This window comes from Arvicanthis niloticus, chromosome 3, assembly GCF_011762505.2.
Source record: "Arvicanthis niloticus isolate mArvNil1 chromosome 3, mArvNil1.pat.X, whole genome shotgun sequence".
NCBI classification, from domain to species: Eukaryota; Metazoa; Chordata; class Mammalia; order Rodentia; family Muridae; genus Arvicanthis; species Arvicanthis niloticus.
Genome location: NC_047660.1, coordinates 58,907,990 through 58,922,748, shown reverse-complemented (window position 1 = coordinate 58,922,748; position 14,759 = coordinate 58,907,990). Strand labels below are relative to the sequence as shown.

The following is a 14,759-nucleotide window of genomic DNA, read 5'->3' as shown; positions in this document are numbered from 1 at the left end:
GTAACAGGAAATCAGATCCACATGATCAGAATACAGCATCAACCTGAAGCCCACACTCAGCACTGGATGCTGGCGAGAACAGATTGGCATGGTGCCTCTTGGGTTTAATGCCCACATGCTAAGACATCTATGTGAAGGACCCAAGAAAGACAAGAAGTCCGAAATAGATGATAAAGGAAAAGGCATTGTTCTTTGTGGACATGGGGGAGCATGTGTTAATGTCTGAAACTGGGATCCCAGGAAAAGCTGGGCTAGAGGAAGAACCTGAGGTGGTGAGAATCGACGCACTGGGATCCGAAGTCCGTAATTACGAATTTCATTTTTTCTTTCGCCTTGAGGCTGTAATAAAAGCTCTTGTTACACAAAAACCTATGTGACACCCAGGGTATTATATAAGCCCTTGGCAGGAGGGGAGATAGTCCGGTCTGTGCGCTTCAGCCGCCGCAGTCGCAGTAGCCACAGCGCAGCAGCGAGAGCGGCTCAGGTTGATTTAGAACGCGGGTGACAGTGGCCTGGCGCGAGCCTACGGCTGACGACAGCGGCTGATCCCACTCGGTTTCCATGGAGACGGGCAGGAGCCGCGGCGGCGGCGGCGCGGCTGTCAGCGAGCGCGGCGGCGCGCGCGCGGGGGTCTGCAGGAGGCAGGAGCAGGCCGGGGCCCTCGCTGCAGACATGGACTCGCATTGTGAGTGCGCCGCGGAGACGCCCGCCGCAGAGCCGCCGTCGGGGAAGATCAATAAGGCTGCGTTTAAGTTATTCAAGAAGAGGAAATCGGGGGGCACCATGCCCAGCATTTTTGGGGTCAAAAACAAAGGGGATGGGAAGAGCTCGGGGCCGGCGGGGATGGTGAGAAGCAGGACCCACGACGGACTAGCCGAGGTGCTGGTGCTGGAGGGCAGCAAGAAGGAGGAGCCGCCTGGCGGGAGCGATCAGAGCGGGGCCCGGCCGATCCCCGGACCCCCCAAAGCCTCCGGGCCTGGCCTGGGCTCCCTGGCCAGCAGCTCGGTGGCCAAGTCCCACAGCTTCTTCTCCCTGCTGAAAAAGAACGGGCGATCGGAGACCGGCAAGGGAGACCATGCCGAGGCGAACAAGGCTGGCGGCAAACAAAAGAGGGGGTTGAAAGGGATCTTCAGCAGCATGCGCTGGCACCGGAGGGACAAGCGCGGCAAGGAGGAGGAGGAGAAGGAGGCGCGCGCGGCGGGCCCGGGCAGCCTGGTCCTGCCCGGCTCGCTCACCGCCAGCCTGGAGTGCGTCAAGGAGGAGCCGCCTCGAGCCGTGCGCCGCCCGGACAGCCCGGGCCAGGACGCCCCGCGACACGCAGCAGGTGAGCCCGCAGGGGGAGAGCAGGCGCCCGCGTCCGCCGAGCGCGCCCCGGAGCGGACCTGCCTAGAGGCCGCGAGCCCCACCGGCCCTGGCGATCAAAGCTCCCGGGGAGAGGACGCCGAGGGGCATCGGCGCGCGGAGAAGCCCGGGGCAGCCCTCGAGTCGGGAGCCGGTGAGGTCCAGGAGGCCGAGGAAGCGTCCAGGACAGGTGACGTTCCGATAAAGACCGTCCCCCTTGTCGACTCCGAAGGTGGCAGCGGCCGGGCGTCTGCAATCCCTGACCCTTCCTCTATTGATCCACCCTCAGACCCGTCGGCAGATCGTATTTGTTTGATGTTTTCTGACGTGACTTCACTGAAAAGCTTTGACTCTCTTACAGGCTGTGGAGATATTATTGCAGACCCAGAAGAAGAGGCAGGCCCCAGCTGTGACAAGCATGCTCCCGGGCCAGGCAAGCCAGTTCTCTCTAAAAAGAACACCAGCGTGGTGGCCTACCAAGGAGGAGGGGAGGAGATGGCCAGCCCGGATGAGGTAGACGACACCTATCTCCCGGAATTCTGGGACATGTTGTCCCAGACTGAGGACCAAGGGCAAGGAACCCAAGAGGGCGCAGCGAAGGCAGCCACTGCTTCGGACACCAAGTTGGCCCCTGAGACCTCCAATGATGCCCGGGAAGCGGCCAAGGACGTGTCCTCTGTCAAGCGCAGGAGGCTCCACAGGATTCCCATTGAGTCTCAGCAGAAGGAGGAGCCCAAACACCCGGAGAAGGAGCATCAAGAAGGTGTTCCTAACAGCGACGAGGGCTACTGGGACTCCACCACTCCTGGCCCAGAAGAAGAGAGCGTCAGCAACAGCAGCAGCAGCAACAAAAAGGTGGTCGTCCCCAGGGATAGCAACAGTGGCGATGCCCTTTGCAATCTCTACGTTGAACCTGAAGCAAGCCCAGCCACCCTTCCTGCCACAGAGGACCCACCCTGCTTGTCCCGGCTAAAGCCAGTGTCTCCAGGCACCATCACGTGTCCTCTGAGAACACCGGGCAGCTTGCTGAAGGACTCTAAAATCCCTATTAGCATCAAGCATCTCTCCAACCTCCCGTCCAGCCATCCGGTGGTGCATCAGCAACCAGCTAGGAGTGAGGTGCCCAGAACAAAAATCCCTGTTTCCAAAGTGCTGGTCCGCAGGGTCAGCAACCGGGGCTTGGCTGGGACCACCATCAGGGCAGCAGCATGCCATGACAGTGCCAAAAAGTTGTGAGGTCCCCAAGGCCAAGGAGGATGGATGGGCCATATGTTAAGGAATACAACTTTCCCCTGGAAACCACTGAAGGAAGTTCGCTTTCTCCAAAGCAAATCATTTAGGACCCACCCTTCTCCATATGGCCTAGAAGTCTTTGTTGGAGACAGGGGCAGGACACCCTGGAAGGGGAATGTTACACCTGGAGTTCAGATAAGTTTCTGAGAATTCTTTTCTAGCACTTTCTTTTTCTTTTAACCTTTTCAGAAGATCGGGATTTCTCTCTTCTTCTTCTTCTTCTTCTTCTTCTTCTTCTTCTTCTTCTTCTTCTTCTTCTTCTTCTTCTTCTTCTTCTTCTTCTTCTTCTTTCTCCTCCTCCTCCTTCTCCTCCTTCTTCCCCTCCTCCTCCTCCTATTCCTCCTCCTTCTTTTTTTCCTTAATTCATGGATCACTCAGAAGTCACCTTTCCTTGCCTTTGCAGAAAATAAGATTTAACCAAATCTAACAACAACAACAAAAATCACACCAGGATATCATGCTGTTTTAGAGTCAAGAGGGCCTTGAGGAATCACTAAACAACAGGATTCTTGCCTTTCTTTCCAGGAAAGGAAAAAAAAAAAAGACCTTCGCTTTAACACTGTGTGGAAAACACCTCAAAGCTAAAGATCCATGTAGCTATGTGACTAGACAAGGGGCTACTGACTGGCAGAAAGCCCCCCTCCCCCCCAGCTTCCAATTGCCAGATATGCAAATAGGGAAAGCTCTATCTCTATGAAGAAAGCAGAGAGTTTGAGCATGGCTGGCTCAAATCATTTGTCTGAGGAGAAATAAAAGGCTCACTCGTAGTTTATGTGGTTTTTTTTGTTTGTGTATTTTTTTTTTTTGATCCACTTCTCTCTCTTGGTGCAAAATTCAGGATCAGGGAAAGATCTCACTAAATGCTAATTACACAGTATTTTGACATTTGTAAACTTCAACCTTCTTATGTATAGCTAATGCATATTTTACAGTGTATCTCACGCCTAACATTTTTCAACCTGTTGATTATATAGGATTTAAAGTCTGGTCTTAGAGCTGGATACCATTGAGGTTCTTTATGTACTATAGCCTGGGACAGTGCTGCTTTTGACTTATTAGGGTTCTTTGCACGCACACACACACACACACACACACACACACATATACATATAGTATTGATGCCCTTGAACAGTAGTTTTCCTGGCCTTGTTAAGAGTTTGCTTTTCAGTTCAAACCAGAAATTTTATCTGGTTTATAAAATATTGGATTCACCCATTTCCCCAAAGATATGTCCAAAATGGACATATCAAGAAATACAGAAAAATACAAGTTTACAACTATTATTTTGACTTTTGCTATATAAACCTATGCCTGAGACAGGTGTGTGCTTCATAAGATACTGCCAAACCTAAGTATGTAAACATGCTACTAAATTACTTTTTGAGAAGGACTTTGATTGGATATATGCTTTCTAATGTTTCAGCTGACACTTTGAAGCCTTGGCAGGCTGCACCTACAGCTAAGGGGTTCCCTGGGTGCTTTAGGATCTGCTGGTTAAACTGATATCCTTCTGTGGATGCACTTCAGGGCCGTTAACTCCAAGGGCCGGAGCTTCTACCAGAGGTGCTGCGGCCGGCTCATCAGGAGATGGCACAGCTCACGGTGATCCGGCTTGTGTGTGAATGATGGGAGCATAGTGTAATTCGGGTTCTAGAGAGATGAGTAAGAAATGGTCTGCTATTTTGTGTTTTAAGATTTTAGTTATATTTTGTAAAAGAAAAAAAGAAGCTAAGTATATGAAAAGTTATTTTAATAGTATGAAGGAAGCAAAAATAAGTGGCCATCAAGGAAAACTTGACAAGGCACAGAGGAACCTATTCCTATTTCTGATTCGTAGCGATTCAGGGGGCTTAGAAGAAGGGGGCAGAGAGCTGCTGCATACCTTAGTCAGATTGTTGACTTTTGCTATATTGTCTCAGGCCCTTGCTATTATCTCAAAGCAATGCTTTTATTTTTTAATTTTCTGTGTCTGTAGATGAGACCCCCACCCCACGTGCTCACCACCCTGTGTTCTAAACTCATTATCAGAAACCATACGAGTGTGTCAACCATGCTCAGGAATTCATCTGCATAAAAACTAACAGACAAAAGACATCTCAAAATAGTTGAGATTGGACAATATTTTGAAATTTATTTCTGCCCCTGAGAAAAGGCTTTATATTTGACTAATATTGATAGAAATGTTTAGATCCAAAACACACCTGTTTTCTCCTAGAACTGGAGAATTTAAACTTTCTTCTAGCAGGAAAACAAAGGAGCTTTTTCATCTTATGCTTTCCCTGTAAGATTATATTCACCTTTGCATGACTCCATGGCTGGGTTTCGTTTGCTCTTGTTTAGTGTAGGAAAGGTAACATTATTAGGAATGGGACCCAGACAATGTCAGAGGAATGGCAGCAGATTGCTGAAGCACCAGGAGACACTCTTTTGAGTGTCCTCAGCTTGGGGGCCTATCTGTGGGTTCACCCCTATGCCATCCTCTCTTTCTAAGTGAAGGAAAATTTTAACAAGATTTACCTTCATTTCCCCTGGCAATTAATCACTTTAAAAAAACCTAAAATGTTTTATGTATACTTTTTTTTTTCTTTTGAGACAGGGTTTCTCTGTGTAGCCCTGGCTGTCCTGGAACTCACTCTGTAGACCAGGCTGGCCTCGAACTCAGAAATCACCTGCCTCTGCCTCCCAAGTGCTGGGATTAAAGGTGTGCGCCACCACCGCCTGACATTATTTACACTTTTTACCATACCTTTTTTTCTTTATCTCCTTTACCTTGTACATTTAAGAACAGCAGCCATGCCAGTCAAGTAAAGGGCTTGCTGGTGAATTAAATGTCCCTAGCCATTAGCAGGTGGGATGGTGGTCAGCCTTCTCCAAACACAGAAAAGGGATCAGAGTTGCTTTCTTGTGCCAAGGGTTACTTTGCCTTATCAGTGTTTGCAAAAAAAAAAAAAAAAAAAAAAAAAAAAAAAAAGTCTAGATTTACACTCAAGTGTTTCTGAATGTGTTATTGGATAGCCTTCTGAGGACTGAGCAGGCCTTGGGTTGGTACTCTTTGGGCAAAGAACTGCCTAACACGAGAGCACAGAAAGCCAAATCAATTGTTGGGCAGAAACTTGTCACTTTAATAGCTCTGCATAAGGTAGCCTGTCTTTAATATAGCACACACACACACACACACACACACACACACACACACACACACACACCTCGTAAAGCCAATTTAGTTCTATTTTAACTCTATTGGCTGTGGAGACCCTTATTATTCTCTCTTCCGTTTACTACACCATTTCAAGTCATCACAAGAGGAAATCTTTATCATTTCACGTAATAGCAATGGAGTAAAGGCAATCTGGACTTCCTTGGGATGCATTTTGCACAAAAGTTATCTGCCAACTGGGGTCCAGCTTGAAGGGCTCCCACACTCATCTCAATTATTTTTGATTTCTTGACATCAATATGCAAAGAGCCCTTTGCTGACCCAGTTGTCAAGGTCAAAGGCCCTATCAGGTGTTAACATTTCTCTGACCAAACTTTCTGGAGTTTTCCTTGTTTCCATCTCTCTATCTGGGGAAGCTCTTCACTGAGTGTTCTCTGGAGGGTGACTTGTATGGCTTTATCTCCCCATTTTGTTCATCCTAGTTGCCTGCATTCCTAGAACGGTGAGAGTATGACCCTCTCCATGTTGTTGGCCTTCTAGACTGTTAGCATGCTTTGCTCCTTTCTTGCTTTCCACCATTATAAATGTCTGCCTTACTTTGGGAATGCGAGGACTTGGCTCATTGTGCTTGCACTCTACTGAGACAACTTCTTAAGCAGTCACCCACACTCTGCTTCCCTCATGAGTGCATAAAAATTAACTCAAGAATTTCCAGTTGCCTCCCCCTGTCTCCAGGATGGCCAGTTAGAAGGCTCTGCACAAGAAACTTCAAATACTGCGCTTACCTTGGCCCCTCCCTTCCCCAGCCACTAAGAAAGGACTCAGTTATTTGTGTAAGCTCAGCCTTAGAAAGTTCCCATGTACTACACAAAAATTTTTATGGCTTAGCACGGGATGAGCAAGGTCTTAGCAGAATGTCTTTTAGATGCTGTGTGGCCAAAGGGAGCCACCCAGGAGCACCCTGGGGTTCTAGTGTGTCCTCAGAGTAGTCATTGATGGTGTCATCTGGCCCTGCTCTCAAGACTTTCAGCAACCCTGTCAGTTCAGGGGTGAGAGTCTGGGGCCTTCCACTCAGGTGATGGTTCAAAGGAAACAGTGTGTTGCAACAATAGCCACTTAGAGAGGAAGTGATTGCTCCACCTGCAGACAAGAGTAAGCCTTCAAAAAGTGGTTTCGGAATTGAATTAGGGAGAGGAGTTCTCTTTTGAACTAAAACAGGGCAGATTAAAGTGTCACAAAGCTTCCAGCTGACAGACAGCAGTTTTTATAATATTGACTTGAAGCCAATGCAGTCCCTATCTCCAGGACATGTACTGTATCCAATACTTAATAAAACAAACAAAACAAACAAACAAACAAACAAACAAAAAATAAAAACCAACCAACCAAAAAAAAAAAAACCTAAGTGCAGTTGGGGGCTTACATGTCGCTGTGTGGTTATTGGATTTTCTCAATAATCATTAAAACCCATCTCACCTTTGTATGTATTGTTTATAGTTTGTACTTTGGAGCAGAGTGGGGGTCAATCAAACCATATAAATGCTTTTCAAACTCCTGTATGGCCATACTCCTGGGAGCACTACTGAGAGTCACTCCACCCTTTCCCCGACCATGTGAGGTGAAATTGTCTCCCTGGTTGGACATCATTCAGATTTTTTGTTTCTTCTTCGTTGCAGACTTTCTCTGTATGTCCTCCTTTCCTTAGTCTCTGGGGCAGGGCTAGAAACTGTTTAATGTCCTGTGGTAGCACAAGAGCTAAGAGCTGCTCAGGCCATTGATGTCACTTTGCTTCTAACAGAAAAAGTCAACATCCAAACTGATGACGTTAGCTCTGTGTCACACACAGGGAAACCTGCAGCTCCCTGTTCCTCTGCGGTCCACAGGCAAACAATTGGCTTCCTTCTCTTTGGAGCACTCTCTCCTTCTAGGGATTAACATGGGAAGTGCAGACCTAAGTCTCTTCTGTTGTCATGGCAACATTCCTTCCCTGATAGGATTTTGGTCATTCCAGGCACGCTTCTCTTGTTTTCCTATCTTAAGCCTAGAGTAGCCTTGTTCTGAGTATTATGGGTTATTTTCATTGTAGTAAGAACATTCAGCATGAAGTCTGCCCTCTTAATTTTCATGTGTACAATATGGTACGTGTGACTATAGACACACTACTGATAGCTTTCGCTTAGAATTTACGAATCCTGGAGTAATGGACACTTCATTGCTCACTGATCAGCAACTCTTTGTGCCCCTTTCCAGCCCCCGACCACTAGCATTCTGCTCTCTGATTCTAGGAGTTGGACTGTTTTAGATACTTTGAAACAATAGGGCGGGGTAGGTTTTGTGCTTTTATAACTTGCTCCTTTCAGTGAGCACTACATCTCCAGATACAACGTCCACCCTGTCATGTATTTCAGAGTTCTCCCTTTCTGGAAGCTGGCTTCATTGTGCAGCAGGTATAGCCCACTGTACATGTCTAGTCACCTGTCAACAGACACGGTACTGTGTCCTGGCTACTGTGAATAATGCCCCACTATAGATGAGGAAGGGAAATACCTTTTCAAGACTCCAACCTCAAGCCTTTTAGATAATACCCAGAAGTAAAATTGCTGGGACTTACAGTAATTTCACCTTTAAGCCTTTCGGACCGCTCACACTGTTTCCCACAGCAGATGTGCCCTTTTACACCCCTAACTTCAGTTCATAAGGGCCCAGTTTCTCCACCATTACCTTTTGTCTGTCATCTACTTAAACAGGGAGCAACTGAGTCTTCCTTTGCTCTGGTCCAACTCTGAATGCCAGATGCAAGTACTTTCCATCATAAGCCATCCATCCTGTTTTCTCAGTGGCCCTGGAATCTTGATCTACATTTTCCAATTATTAATTCACTCAATTGGTATTTATTGAACACATCCTATGATTTTATGGTTAATTCTACCAACTTCCAGAGGCTGTTTCCTGCAGTGTTAGAAATATGCTCCTTACCTTGTTTTACAGTGTTATCTGGTTTGGCTTTGGCTACATTTTCCAGAGGAAGAAACTGGTTCTTGAGAAGGTTAAAGGTCAAGGGGCCTGAGTCATGCTTTGAGTAGTGGGGGTCAGCCTTGAACCTGATTCCACCGAACAGGCTTTAATTGGAGACCTTTTTTCTCAGTCCACACTCACCTTTTGAATTGCTCATTTTAATTAAGAACCCAATTGAAGTCCTATGAGAACTATGAAAATCCAAAATCCAACTCATTTTTGTGACAGTGGATGTCATTTTAAGTGATTATTTCAATTAAAACTGAACTTGATTTTTAAATAGCTGTCAATGACCTTCACTTAAAAGAAAGCCTACATTACAATTCTAAAGGGTTGATCCAGGGGCAAGCAAGCCTTTTCCTTCTAGGCCAGTTAAATTCTGGGGTCATAGCCTCCAGTTGTTTAGATTGTACTTATGGACTACGTACTCTTATCTCTGCTTTGCCAATAATATAGCCAGAAAAGCAATTTCAGTGGGAAATCCATTAGGCCTCGACCTTGTTTCTTTTCTCTTTGATCCCAATGAGATGCCTTTCTCAGTATTTAGGGAAAGCTAGTTTGAAATTGCATCAGTATACAACTAACAAGATCATTTTCCTCACACACGTTACCTACCTTTGGTCAACTTTTCCCTGACTGAGCAAAATGGGACACAGTGGGAGAATCAACACCACTTCTTACTCTGTTAAATCGTAAGCTGGGAGGAATCAGGAGGGGTGTTTAATAATTGACTTTCTCCTCTGTAATACAGAACACATATTTCTAAAGTAGTCTCACCTCCTGGTTCTTTGAGATGCACTCAACTGTCTCAGACATCTTCAAATCTGAGTCATTTTATAAACTCAAGTAGAAATATTAGAATATATGTGGCCCAATAGCACACAGTGTGGTGGGTGAACACAGCATTTATAACACGGGGGGCGTGAGGGGGGAGACAGTATTATCATGTGTGTACAATTCTGGCACTTGTGACATTGCCCTGGTAGCTAGTTAGTCTTAATGAATGCTCTTAGCTGCCTAATAAATAACCACTGAAGATTTTTTTGTTGCCTCCAGAATAAATTTAGCACAACTGATCTGATTGATAGTGGTGGATTTAAGAAGAATATCAGTGAAAATGGTTCTGATCTTAAAGCCCTGTGGGTTTCATTTGTTATCAGCAACCCACCAGCCCCCCGGTAAACTTCAGATTGCCTGTCTGATTCCCATGCAGCATCTCAATGTAATATACAAAAGTGCAGGCTGTTTGGCAGCAGTGACTAAGGAAACCCAGGCAGAAACTCCATTTCTCCAGTAGTCTTCCTGCCAGGAGAGCCTCTGAGACCAGGGCTTGGCTGCGTCACTTTTGTGCACAAGAGGAAAGTCATTAGTAACTGGTAGGTTTATAGATACTATTTTTATAATAGAATGTTAACCCCCTGAAAAATATCAAAAATTAGTGTCCTAGAATGAACTCTATGCTTTCCAAACCTACTTCTAAGGAGGGTTCTAAACACCAGTAGGGTCCTTTTTCCTTCGATACTCTGATGGTCTAATGGGATAGATGAATCAATGTTTATATTTTTAAACCTGTAAATATTTTTATTTTGAATATTTTGTATATTTGTTGATATAATTCCATTTTGTGCATATGTACTACTGTGCATGTTGCTGGTTTTGATAGTCACTCTTTTAACAAATGTAAACAGGTTGGACTAATGGGCTCTCTTCTTTCATTCATCTTACAATGAAACTACAATGTTGCCATTTTAACTATTGTATTTAAATTTGGTCAATAAATTCAGTCGCTCCTTTGCAGTTAAAGCAAATTCTGTTGGCCTTTGTTTTTCTAGGCTCTGTTTTTTCCCCTAGAGTTTTAAGTTTTTTTAGGAAGTATACTAACAACAGTGAGGAGTGTGTGTGTGTGTGTGTGTGTGTGTGTGTGTATGTGTGTCCCCGTATGTGCATGCATGTATGTGAGGACATATGATAGGTGTGTGATGAGAGCATGTGTGTGTATTTGTGATGTACCTCTTTGTGTGTGATAGGCCTGTGATATGTGTGATTTGCATATGTACAATCTCTGGTTTGTGTGTGGGGTGTGTGTGTGGGTAGATGTGTAATGTGTGTAACTGAGTTGGAAACACCAATGGGAGGCCCATGTTTCTTTCCACACTGTAAACAACAAAAAATTGTTTGCTTTAGGCAGTTGCCTTTTGAAAAAATGTGCTTATTATCCTCTGTCTTGGTTCCAGAGTCCTTTTCTGGGGAACTCTCCCTGTCTATAATCCCCTGTGAGACCAGCTAATCTGTATGACTCTTAGGCAATCAAAATAAGGTCACAACATCTCTCCAGATTGTTTTCTGTTTACTTGGTGTTTGGTGGCAGGTTTTCAGTTCCTGCATGTTACAGCGTCGAATTCACAGAAGCTGTGTGAAGAATAATGAAGTTGTTGTGTTTTGTGTTGAAAAATAAGATGTCATGTGTGCTGTTTTGAAGCACATCTCCCTTAAACGGGCTTGGCTATGCTGTGGATGTTTAAAACTTTCTTAAGTGACAAGAAACATTAATGTTTATCTGCAGGACATGATGTGGAAATCATTTCAAAGGAAGACCTGATTACTCACTGTAAATATACAACCAGAGAGCAATGGCAGTGGACAGCGAGATCAGAAACATCACTTCTCTTCCTTATGCCCCTTCTTTCACTCTCAGCCCATTGGCTTCCATCCTCATCTTTTTTCTCATGGAAATAATTGGAAAGACATGTCTTCTCAATAAGGCAGTGAGGAAGGTAATGTTCAGAGATGCAAGATTAGACTTTCCCTGAATGTGCTGAAAAGAGCAGGGAGGTAAACAGTGGAAATCTAGCTGACTTCTGTTATTGTAACAAAATACCTGAGGCTGGGTACTTTATAGAGAAGGGTTTTGTTTGTTTTTGGTTTTTTGTTTGTTTTTTGTTTTGTCTCACCTATCTAGAGATCTGTGTGAGAGAGAGTTACATGGTGAACAGCCTCCTAGGACAGAATGTGCTCAAGCATGCAGAAGATAGATTATAGCCCAGTGACTTACATTTGTCATCCCAGCACTCAGGAAGCTGAGACAGGAGGGTCACTAGAATTTCACACCAGCCTGGTAGACCATCTAGAAGAATAACAGAGTAAACTCATAGGCATATAAGTAAGAAAGACTGTGCAGGGGCTGGAGAGACAGCTCAGTGGCTTGAATTTCCCAGTAGTCACATGGCAGCTCATTACCATCTGTAACTCCGATTCCAGGGAGTCTGATTCCCTGTTCCAGCTCTGAAGACAGAGGCATGCTCAAGGTACATGGATACACATGCAGGCAAAACACCCATAAAATAAAAATAAACAAGTATCTGAAATTTTACCATAAATTATTTTAATTGAAAAAATACAAAATACAATACAATACATTCGGATCACTTTTTGCCCTTCCCCAACTCCTCCCAGATCCTTCCCACCGTTTCTTTCTTTCTCCCTCTTTAGAAAACAAACAGGCAAACACACACAAAAAATATATATAAAAGAGACAATTTTTTTTTATTTTGTTTTGTGTTGTGTGACAAGAAACACACAACACAAAACAAAATCAGTAAGAACCACAAAATCAGAAACCATATACAAGCAAAGGCCAGAAAGACTAAATTAATTAATTAATTAATTAAATAAAAATAAAAATGGCAGAACAAAACAGTCTGAGAGGAGAAGGAAAGCCTTCTACCTGGTGCTGGCCATTTACTACTGGGCATGGCACCTGGGCTTACGTGGGCTTAATATACCCACTGAAATGCCATTGGAGAAAGCTAATTTTTCACTTGCAAATGGCTATCAGTAGGAGATAGCTTCTGGGTTAAAGATGGGGATGTGTTCACTTCTTTCAGCTCTAGGGCCCCATCTGGTGCAGACCTTTGTGTCCATGCTGCTACAGCCTGTGAGCTCATACATCAATCAGTCCAGAAAGAAATTTGTTTTTTTAAGAAAAAAACATATAAAATTAAGAATGAGATGGTTAAAGGGAGATAAAGTATAATGGAATTTCGCCGTAGTTAGGCAAATAGATTTTAAAATAAGCTTCTAATAAAAACTCTAAATGCGAACGCACTTGTACATAAGCACATATAAAGCTGGACAAGATGGTACACGCCTGTGATCCCAGTGCTCCCGAGGTGAAATGGGAGGTGGAGGCAGGAGAGTGCCTGGAGGCTAGAGAGCCAGTTACTCTGGTATATGACCTTGTAAACAAGAGGCTCAAAGTGAAGGGTTAGGGCTGACACCCAAAGGTATTCTCTGATGTCCATACACATGCTCTGTGGCAGGCCTGGGTACCACCGCTCACACACACACACACACACACACACGATTTTAAAAGAAAAGAAAAAATGGAACTGAATTGTTTGTAAAGTTAACACACCATCATGACTAGATCAGGCTAATTCCAGAAATGTAAAGATGACTTTTTTTTTTTAAACTCTATTAGAGCTTGCCTTTAAGGTTGATAGTTGGGAAACTGTGTGGTAAAGCAGTAGGGTCACTGCCTGAAGTCTGATCTTAGCAACTCCACCAGTCTGATACTTTGTTCTTCCGGTGCTCTGACACGCACAAGCTCTCAGGACACGAAGTGGCTCTAATTAAATGCTTCGTCTCTTGACGTTATTTTCCAATAGCAGTTACAAATATCTAAATCTAAAAGGCTGCACCATTATTTCAGATATCACAAAGAAAGGGAAAATGCCGTCGATTAGAACTGTAAGATAGCATTGATGGAAGGATTCACCTGATTTTGGAGACATAGAATTGTGAAGTGTGCGAGTTAAGAAGTTGAGTTTCTTCAACACGGTGAGTGTGCATGTGTGTGTTTGCACACGTGGGTGCACGTGTATGTGAGAGTAGACATGTGTGGAGCTTAGAGGACAACCTTGGGTGTCGTTCCTCAGGCACTGTCTACGGTTTTGTTGTTTGTTTTGAGATGGTTGTCTCTCTGGTCTAGAGATCACCAAGCAGGACAGAATGGCTGGCCAGCAAGGCCCTGGGATCTGCTGGTCTCCAGCTTCTCAACCCAGGGATTACAAGTGCACACCACCACGCCTAGCTTTTCTTTTCTCTCTTATTTTTTTTAAAATGTGGGTTTTCAGGTCCTCATGTTTATAAGGCTAGCACATCACTGTCTTCCTAGCTCCATTAGTTAAAAGTAAAATGACAATATGCTTCCTTATCTGGATAGTAAAGGTTTCTGTGGGGAAAGGTAGTTATTTACACATACTACGTGGTCAAACATTCAGAATGACTTACATTTAGTTCAAGCCCCTGCTTCAGGAAGTAGTGCGCTACGTTTTTCTGTAGTGCTGCACACTTCCTGGGGGCATGAACGTAAAGAAACAGGAATAGATGCATGGTTATTTTACACACTTCTCACAAGCAAATGGTCTACATGCTGAGCACCTTGCTTTCCCAAGTTGCCAGGTAAGCTTATAGTGACCACCTTGTCATCTTTCTCTGTCAGATTCTGACACCCCAGTATTTCCCAGAAGACCCCAATTTCTTACAGCCCCAAGTCTTGTACACTTTTCCAGTTGGTGATGTTTTTTTTAACAAGCTCCTGATCTGGCCCACGGGACTGCATTTCAGAAGCCTGCTGTTACATGCTGCTTTCCCAGACTCTCAGATATGCCAGAGGCCTGATGTGTTGACTAAGCCCACCTTTATGTGCCTTTCTATGCAGTCCAAGGGGATTTCTGCTTTTCTATAGTGGATGTACAGCCTTGTTTACCAGCAAGTAAAAGCCCAATGTTTGGTTCAAGAACAAACTGAACTTCTAATAGCATTTGCCAGCCTGTAGATCTTTTTTTTTTTTAATTATCTTTCTTAAAAAGATTTATTTATTTTATTTATATGACTACACTGTAGCTGTCATCAGATACACCAGAAGAGGGCATCAGATCCCATTACAGAT

The 14,759-nt window shown here is 44.5% G+C and overlaps 1 protein-coding gene across 2 annotated transcripts; it reads left to right on the top strand.

Moving 5' to 3' along the window:
• Positions 1 to 458: 458 nt before the first annotated feature.
• Positions 459 to 7,191, top strand: Amer2 (APC membrane recruitment protein 2). Of its 2 annotated transcripts, XM_034497725.2 has the most exons (2): positions 462 to 1,324; positions 1,703 to 7,191. In XM_034497725.2, exons 1-2 carry the CDS (start codon positions 562 to 564, stop codon positions 2,575 to 2,577), a joined length of 1,638 nt encoding a protein of 545 aa, XP_034353616.1. In that variant the 5' UTR covers positions 462 to 561; the 3' UTR covers positions 2,578 to 7,191. The 2 variants fall into 2 exon arrangements, with proteins under 2 accessions (XP_034353615.1, XP_034353616.1); XM_034497724.2 differs by having other exon boundaries at positions 459 to 7,191.
• Positions 7,192 to 14,759: the final 7,568 nt, after the last annotated feature.

Coding starts and splice junctions, on each gene's coding strand:
- Amer2 (XM_034497724.2), top strand. CDS start 562: ATGGAGACGGGCAGGAGCCGCGGCGGCGGCGGCGCGGCTGTCAGCGAG.